This window comes from Thunnus thynnus, chromosome 17 (assembly GCF_963924715.1).
Source record: "Thunnus thynnus chromosome 17, fThuThy2.1, whole genome shotgun sequence".
NCBI classification, from domain to species: domain Eukaryota; kingdom Metazoa; phylum Chordata; class Actinopteri; order Scombriformes; family Scombridae; genus Thunnus; species Thunnus thynnus.
Genome location: NC_089533.1, coordinates 16,430,716 through 16,440,032, shown reverse-complemented (window position 1 = coordinate 16,440,032; position 9,317 = coordinate 16,430,716). Strand labels below are relative to the sequence as shown.

At 43.1% G+C, this 9,317-nt stretch overlaps 2 protein-coding genes across 4 annotated transcripts; one reads left to right on the top strand and one right to left on the bottom strand.

Moving 5' to 3' along the window:
- Window positions 1-13: 13 nt before the first annotated feature.
- Window positions 14-2,865, top strand: zbedx (zinc finger BED-type containing X). The gene is made up of 2 exons (XM_067570425.1): window positions 14-359; window positions 671-2,865. Exons 1-2 carry the CDS (start codon window positions 168-170, stop codon window positions 2,381-2,383), a joined length of 1,905 nt encoding a protein of 634 aa, XP_067426526.1. The 5' UTR covers window positions 14-167; the 3' UTR covers window positions 2,384-2,865.
- Window positions 2,866-5,100: 2,235 nt separating this feature from the next.
- Window positions 5,101-8,808, bottom strand: aimp2 (aminoacyl tRNA synthetase complex interacting multifunctional protein 2). Of its 3 annotated transcripts, none has more exons than XM_067616366.1 (4): window positions 8,645-8,808; window positions 7,086-7,304; window positions 6,680-6,914; window positions 5,101-5,988 (listed from the first exon to the last, which is right to left on the bottom strand). In XM_067616366.1, exons 1-4 carry the CDS (start codon window positions 8,657-8,659, stop codon window positions 5,600-5,602), a joined length of 858 nt encoding a protein of 285 aa, XP_067472467.1. In that variant the 5' UTR covers window positions 8,660-8,808; the 3' UTR covers window positions 5,101-5,599. The 3 variants fall into 3 exon arrangements, with proteins under 3 accessions (XP_067472467.1, XP_067472466.1, XP_067472468.1); XM_067616365.1 differs by having other exon boundaries at window positions 8,531-8,807; XM_067616367.1 differs by lacking the exon at window positions 8,645-8,808 and adding an exon at window positions 7,768-7,929.
- Between the last annotated feature and the right edge of the window lie 509 nt (window positions 8,809-9,317).

Here is a 9,317-nt window from a genome sequence, read left to right as displayed (position 1 = left end):
GCTCCTTGTTCATTTTCTAGGTAACAGCTGAACAAAGGCCTGCCCCTTTTTCATGAGGATTTCTCTACTGCCATCGTTACTTTACGTGTAATCGCGATTACTAAATCGGATTACGATACTTTTATTATATTTCAAGACGTTAAATAACAGCAGAGATTGCGTCCGACATGGATGTGGATCAAAATGAAACCAGTGGCGAGACCAAATCGGCCATGCATACTTGGCGTTATCGCCACCATTTCACGTACAAGGCAGATCAAGGAAAAAATATCATCGTCCAGTGTAATCTGTGTCTGCCGAGGGTTAATCTGCTCTCCACGTCGAAGACCTCAACATCAAACCTAAAGAAGCATTTAGACGTAAGTTACAAAACAGTAATGTGCATGTAACATTTCCCCGCAACCGTCAGGTTAATGTTTGAAAGGGTCAATGAATGAATAGCTGCACTCGTGATTAATAACGTTACATTGTAGCCGCATGCTGATTACCAACTCGTGTCGCTCATGGTCTTTGTTTTCAACTTTCCTGGAGAAAAACAACCATTTTATTTTGCACGAGTGTTATTTTGAAGGGTTTTCACTGCAGCTGAAGTTTGTAAAGTGATGAAAAGTCCACACATAGAAATGGCACGCCTCCAACAACTAACATGAAACCTTGTTCTGTCTTTCAGAGAACACATTTGGGCTGTGATGCCAGGCCTGATGCCAAGAGGGGACGGAGGAAGGAGGAACACAATGGCGAGGAGAGCAGGCACTGCCAGCTCAAAAAGCTTAAAGCGGAAATTATCTCCAAATGCATGACCCAAAGCAAGATAGATGACCATATCTTTAACTTCATTGTGGAAGATTGCCAGTCTTTTTATGTGCTGGAGCAACCTGGATTCAGGAAGCTGATTGCCGGCTTAACTGAAGGGCTAAAGTCCATGGACAGGGTGACCTTGTTTACAAAGGTGGACCAGGGTTTCTCCAGGATGCGGGAAGAGCTGATGGCAAAACTCAGCAACGTCCAGTACGTGTGCACCACGGCTGACATCTGGACAGCCAACAACAGAAGCTTCTTTGGGATGACCTGTCACTGGATTGACACAGATTCTTTGGAGAGGAAATCTGCTGCTCTGGGGTTTGCGCGCCTGCAGGGCAGGATCACGTATGACACCATTGCGGGGAGAATACACGACATCCATGTGGCGTACAATATCGAAAGTAAAGTTCAGACCACCGTCACTGACAACGGCAGCCCCTTTGTCAGCGTGTTCAAGGAGTTTGCGGTGGACAGCCAAGAGAGTGACGATGACATCGGGTTTTACGAGAACGTGAGCGCCGTCCTCGAGGGTGAGCCGGAACAGGACATGCTCTTGTTTCTGCCCACCGTACAGCGCTGTGCATCACACACCCTGGAGCAGATTGTTACTGAAGACTTTTGGCAGGCTGTGTCACAGGGGCCCATGTGCCAGCTGCATTACAGTACGATGGCTAAAGTGTATGCCATATGGAGCAAATGCCACCATCTTCAAGTTGGTATGGATGCAGCAGAGGAGATAGGAAAGATGGCACTGGTCGTCCCTGCCGTCATACGCTGGAATGTGGAGTACTGTGCTGTGCAGAAGATCGTCTCTCTCAGTGAGCGGGAGTTGACGGAGCTGTGTGCCCGCCTGGAGGTCCCACGTCTGCAGCCAGAGGAGATGGCCTTCCTAAAAGAATACGTGGCTGTATTCCACCCGCTCGCTTTCGCACTTGAACTTTTCCAAGCAGAGCAGAAATGTTACTTGGGTCTGGTCATCCCAACAGTACTCAGTCTGAAGAACAAGCTAAATGAGCAGAAAGATGCTGCAAACTACTTCGGCGATGTCATCAATGCCATTGTTATGGCTATTGATGTACGGTTCCAGGAGCTGTTCGCCAGCACGGAAGCAAAGTTTGCAACGGCAACAACTCCTCAATTCCGCCTGTGGTGGATGGCTGCTTCTGAAAGAGAGGAGATGTGCTCCCTGCTGGCTACAGAGGCATCACAGGTGGATCCCTGCAACGTAACCGAGGCGAACACCAGTCGGAATTTGTCAACCATCGAATCCGAGGATGACTTCTTCAGTTACGGGCCCGTGAAGCCGGCCACTCAGATTCAGCAACGGGGAGCGATGGAGGAGATCCGCAAGTACATTGAAGGACCGGGGAAGAGCCTAGAGTGCCTTCAGGACTTCCCCAGAGTGAAGCAGCTTTTCCTAAAATACAACACCACCCTGCCCTCAACAGCCCCCGTCCAGCGTCTCTTCAGTCAGAAAGGCAACCTGGTCACCTCACAGAGAAACTTTCTGACTGACGACTACTTCGAACGCATTCAGCTTTTGAGATACAACAGCAACATTTGCTCTTTGGTCACTGTGTGAATACATTGCCGGTGACTCTCTCTCTATCTCTCTCTCTCTCTCTCTCTCTCTATCTCTCTCTCTATCTCTCTCTATCTCTCTCTATCTCTCTCAGCCTTTTGATTGATGCAGAATCAAACCATGTTGTGCTAAAACTTAAAATCATCACAGAAAAAAACCCGGATTAATGTCTCATTTCAGACAATTTAGCCAGATCTGTTTTCTAATAATCCTTTTTTTTCCTGTTTTGATAGGCATAGCATATATCTCCTACTGCAGAATGGCCTACTTGTATATGAAAATACCTAATTGACAATCATGGACGGAAAACACTGACAAAAGCATCTTTCTATCTGTGTATTGTGATTTGAAGTAGCCACAGGGTTCAACTGAATTGATTTTTGTCTTTCAGTTAAGCTAGTTTGTTTTTTCTACAGCTGTCGAATGAGAATGCATCTCCTGTCTGTATGTTTTATATAATATATAAAGAGACAAGGAAAGAGCTTTTTGTATGTGTTTTTGCCTTTTTCCACAAAAAAAAAAACCCCAAAACAATTGGAAATCAGAATTAATTAGGTTAGCGACAAGATGGGATAGGCCACGTTATTTGCATGCAGCCCTGACTGCATCAACAGATACTGATGATAGTTTCAAAGAAGCCTGTGTTTGTGTGTGAAGGAAACACACAGCATACAAACAGCAAAATTCCAGTGCTGCACAGTCCCAAGTGCATTCCTTGCCATGTGCCCAGATGTCACTTAAGAGCTTTCGTCTTGTCAGACAGCTGCCTGGAGACCAACAGGAGGCTGTCAGAGAACGCAAACACACACTCGCACACAGGCTCTATCTAGCTCCCGAGCTGTCGTAAACATGACACTTCTGAAGATGCAAAACCAACCCTGAGAGAATATGGAAAGCTGTGGGATTTGCTTTTTCTTATTTTCAACATTATTGCATGTATGACTCTTTCTGTTCTAGTTATCTGATTTTCTATGACTTTGCCTGCAGCACTCAGAAAGAATTAGGCAGACTTATAAAAAATCTTGAATCTCCACTGCTCCAAAATCTGTTCTGCTTGAGAGACAGACTATTGGGACTCCATTCAACAGCACAACAGCTGATAAGGAAAATATGCTGCTGAACAACTGATAGCAGAAAAGGAAGTAAAGGTGAGTAACTAAAGGATTACTTAAGAAAATAAGAATTGTGACGTTACTATACCATTCCACACAATGTAACTGTGGCAAAACAGCTGTGATTTTAGATGAAAATGGAATAATGCTGAACAGATTTAGGGAGCTAAAAGAGTTAACTGATTACACATTTGGAAAAGAAAACACCTACACATCATTAAAACTAACTGCTGGATGATTAAGTCACATTAGAAGTACTATAAGAAGTATTTTGAGATTGTGGCTGCAAACATATTTTACAGCTTTTAAATAATGTGGTTGATTTTGTTTAATGATGAACAATTGATGTCTGTATCTTATATATACAGACAGGTGACAAATTAAAGGAAAAACTGGTACAGGTCTGAATGTTTGACCCCTACAGTGAAGGGATCCGGTGGCTCTGTTATGCTTTGAGGGACATTTTGCTGGCATGGTTTGGGTCACCTTGTCCCCTTAAAGGGAAGGGTCACTGCAAATCAATAAAGTTGTTCTGAGTCATCACCTTCATCCTATGATGAAACATTTCTATCCTGATGGGAGTGGTCTCTTCCAGGATGACCAAGCCTCAATTCACAGGGCACGAGGGGTCACTGAATGGTTTGATGAGTATGAAAATGATGTGAATCATATGCTATGACCTTCACACTCACCATATCTTAATCCAATTGAACACCATGTGAGATTTTAAACTGACGTGTTTGACAGCGCTCTCCACCACCATCATCATCAAAACACCAAATGAGGGAATATCTTTTTGAAGAACAGTGTTCATCACTGCAGTAGAGTTGAGAGACTTGTGGACTAACACACTTCATGTTGGTTTTTCCTTTAATTTCTCACCTGTTTGTGTGTATTTATTTATTTATTTATTACTGCTCCATATTACCATAAACTGTAGTGGCTCATAATTAGAATACACGATGCACATAATTCAAACTACACTCTATACTTGATGTTTATGCAGCACCTACATACTGAGTAAGGAAAAGGACAGAAACTACTCATTGAACTGACCTACACTGTATAAAGACCTTATTATTACATCTGCACTTATTTCCACAGGTGATATGATATCAACTAAATTATCAACATCTCATCACTGGATTTCAGTCCATATCTGTAATGCTTTTTAACTAAACCATGGTCATATATAAAGATATATATTCAGTGATTAGCCCATATTAATCTCCCAGGTTCTATTCTCAAACCCTACTGTGCCTTCATGTGCTTAACCATGCTGTCACCCAATACATCATAAACAAGCAAACCAGGTGGAGTAGAGATTTTCTAAAGAGGTGAGGTCTTGTGTTAAGTAAGTCATGGCAGAATGATCTGTCTGGAGTGTTTTCCCTAAATTCCACTTCATGTATGGTGTGATGGGATGCAGCTCTGCGCTACAGCAAGTGAATGAGGCAGATGCATGACTATATGTTTGGAAATTATCCTGAATTTATGACAATCCTGCCCCCTGTTGGACACCGAGGTGCACTCCAGTAAATGCCACACTCACTGAAAGAAACTTCTTATAGTAAACAATCAAATAAAACAAACGACATGCCCCGGTTCAAAGATTGATCCAAAGTGGATGTTTTAATGACGTCAGAAAAACAATGGTACAAAGTATTACTTCTGAAAACACCCGGTAATACCTGTGACCACACATTGACGCACACATTTAGTACAGGATCTTGTTAGGCACAAAGTGGGTGGAAGGTGTACAGTGTGTGAGACTAACAGCTTCTGTCAGTACCATTGATTTAATCCGTTACCACACCCTTGTCTTTACAGTCCTCTCATGCTTCCTCCCTTGCAAAAAGTTCCCTTAGAATCTCTTTGTTGTACAAAAGCAGAATGGCAGAGACAAATACTCTCATGTTACTATAACCGTCAACCACCAATTGCTTCTACTGAGTCTTTGTCAGTTCTGTGATATACTACAGTAAGGAGGGAAGCATTAGAAGTCGTTCCAGACATGGCTTGGATATTTTAATATTCTAATGCCCTTCTCTCACTTTGCTTGGGTAAGACACCCTTCTGATGTCTGGCTCAGGGACAGCCCCGGTCACTGCAGAAGTAGTTTGGCAGGTCCAAAGTGGCCCAGGTTATCGCAGGATTTGAGCCAGCGTTGGACGTTAGTGGGAGTGGACGAGGCTGGGCCGCTTTGCAGCACGCAGCAATAGCAGGCGATATCAGCCAGGGAGAACTCAGGCCCAGCCAGCCAGGGGTTGCGGCCCAGAGTGGCGTTGAGAGCACGCAGGACAGCGGCCTTCTCCTTGGAACTGCCCTCTGCCAGCTGGAAGAAAGCAGTGTCCACCCAGCCGTCCACCAGCGTGGCAAGAGCAGGGTCGGAGGGGTAGGGAGCGAGCAGCTTGAAGAGGAAGCGCGCCACGTTGGCCTCACCTTCGATGGGGCACATGTTCTGAACGCTGAACTTCATCTGCAGTTTGGGGACTGAACAGGGCAGAGGAGAAACAGGCCTCATGGTTAACAAGAACACAATTTATAAAGCATTTCAAGCATCCAGATCATGTCAATACGCTGATTATTTTAGAATATCAAGTTATAAATAGCATCCCCAAAACTCAATGGTATGTGTACTTAATTTCATGTAATTTAAAAGGCTTTATTGTGCAAAACGGATACAAGATTTGTTCTTGATAATTACATCACTGTCATTTTTCAGCAAAGAAATGATATCCACCTCTTGGTCACATCCAGTAAAATAGCAGTGCCACCTCTCAAATGGCTTTATGTTTACAGATGTTGCTGTAATTACGATGACAGAGTGAGAGGCATTTTAATTAGTTTAATAATCGTAGAACAAGCATGTAGCGAAACACCTACTCAGTTTCTCAATAAATTACTTCCAAATTAAACAGCACAGTACAGTTTTTTTCATGGATTGTGTGGCTCTAGCATAAACAACTGAGCAAAAACTGGTTCAAGTATAGTGTAGATACAGAATATTTTGCCTTGTTAATTTGATTTACGAATGGCTTTGTACATGTAAATGTTTTTGTGTTGCAGTCCCTATAGCATTATTTTTTAAACCACTCTTCCATCTTACTTTGAGTCTTCCTACATTCCATGTCCTGTGTCCTTATTAAAGTAACAAAATCCTGCCTCTCTCACTGTGCCTTACCATCTTTCCATATGAGGGTGAAGCCCAGCTGGAACAGCTGGCGGGCGTAGCTGTCCGCGTGGCGTGGACCCAGGCAGGACATAAGCTGTGGTGACACACTGCTAACTGAGGAGTGGACGTGGACGGTGGAGAGCACCCGATAGCGCTGACACAGCAGGCTGTGGAGCACCAGCAAGGTCAGAGGTGGCTGTGCCGGGTTGGCGTTGATGACGATGTCACGGAGAGCACCGAGGTCCTTGTGACATGAACAAGATAAAAGAGATAAGTGTGTGTAGAATTTAAAACAAATACTGTATGAAGACATTTGTTGACTATAACGAGGCCAAGTCTGCACAAACAGGCTGTAATCAATGATAAGCAAGGTCTTCAGTAATGCCTGGATCCAGAGAACACTAGTGTTTCCTACCTTGCCCAATAGTGTGTCCAGGTTTGCGGTGCCTTTGAAGGTTGTGGAGCTGGAGCTTTGGGGGGAGAGGCTGCTGCTGACTGTCAGGTCCAGATCGGCATCTGGCGTGGTCACCGTCTTGGCCAGGCCCTCAACAGCTGCTTTCAGCTCATAAAGTTTTTGCATAATCTCATCCTGTCGGGCCTCCAGAGCTTTGACTGCTGGGTCCACCTCACCATTCTGTGGAGACAGAGAGAAGATAGCACATTTTGGCTGAAACCACAAGTGGAAATTTGAGAGCATGATGGTTTTGAGACTGGTTTTGAGATCCCCGGCAGTTTTACAACCTGGGCGAGAGTCCCAACTTGAAACTCTCCATGCACATATAACATCAAGTGCATCATCAGTATTGACAACTTATTAAACATATTCCCAGTTTATGTGGTGTAGAACTACAGCACATATATAAATAATGAAAGCAGGACATTTCAATCTTAAAGATCCCTGCAGGCAACTATTAAGAGATGAAAACACTCTCCTTGGAACAATAATGCGTGTCTGATATGGTTTTTCCACAAAAAAAGGTATAATTACCACATTAAAATACTTAAAATTGCATCTGTCATTTAAAATTCAGTCTCTATGAATGTGCAAATATATTTCATTTAATTTGTTTAACTGCTGGATACAAGATGTCTCTTACTTCACTGAAAAGTCCATTCTCAGTGTATGTGCACTGGAGGCTTCACGTTGTTTGTACTGAACCATGATGGGTTTCCAAAAATCATGCTTGCAGGCCCACTCCTTAAAATCTGATTTTCAACTTTCAGTAGATGAATGTGAAAACAGCCTTCTAGTGTCAAACTCTGTATATACATCATTCTGCACAGCTCAAACATCCATCTGAAGGAACAAGAAACACAACATATTTTTGAGTGATGGAAGACTAAGTCTACTGAGACTTTACCTTATGCAGATAGCTGAAGTTTGGTACCGTCAGATTAGGTTATATACTAGTAATATGTGCCAACTGTCTGACCGGAAGTGAACCCCACACTGCTGAAGCAAGGGTCTCCTATGTACCATCATTATGTGCACTTAAATAAATAATTATAACGACAGTGTCAGCAAATGCAACACAGGGTGGAGACAAGCTACTCAACAAGTGCCACCAATTAATTTTGTTTAATAATATGTTAATGTTAATGGAACAGAGGAGACGTGCAGTGATTGTTAACAGTTGCATCACCCAGAAGTGAGGTTACTCATTGCACTGACAAGCTAAATTAGCTAGCCAGCTAGCTGGGCTAAAGACAGCTCATGCTAACACACCGTAAGAAATGCGCATGTATCAACATGTGAGAAACAAAAAATGAAGTGCGGGCTACTGGAAGCGGGGGTAAAATACAAGCTAACCGGTTAAAAAAAAGATGAGGCTTGTCGAAATGAAATGAGTTAACAGTTACCTGAAACGCGTGCTCGGAGGTGCAGCTGTTCCCTTGCTGCGCGTGGATATTTGGTACCTTGTACATGCAGGTTGGCAAATCAATCTTTATGTCACCCCCACTGATGGGCTTTACCTGGTACATGGGCATGGTGGAGGACAGTTAAGTGTACTGTCAGAGACAAACTGTTAAAAACAAAATCCTGGACACAGATGTCTTCTGGAGCTGTATGTTGACAGGCAGCAGCAGCTATCGGCGCTCCCGACCCGGTCACACAGGAAAGAGGCCGCAGTGACGTCACATCCGGGGAAAGTAACATGGATTAAAGCAATATAAGTACCTCTTAATTAACTGTTTAAAGGACCACCTCTAGACATGTTTTAAGATGTATATAAAACTCTCTACTTTGACTAATAATGTGTGTCTGATTTGTTTTTTCCACAAAAATTATTAAATTATTTTGTTTAAATCCTTAAAATTACATCTCCTCCATCTCCCTCATTAAAAATTGCAGAATCTATAAATATTCAAATATATTTCATTTCAAATGTTTAACTGCTGAACACAAGATGTCTCCTACTTCACTCAGTGTATGTGCACTGGAGGCTTCAAGTTTCCACATCATGCTTGTGTAAGTTGAATATTGGACCAGGATTGGCTCCAAACTATTTGTGATGTCACAAATCATGCTCGTAGGCCCAACCCTTAAATTTGGATTTTCAACGAGCACAGAAAAACTTTCCACTTTCAGCAGATGAATGTGAAAACAGCCTTCTAGTGTCAAACTCTGCACATATATCATTCTGCA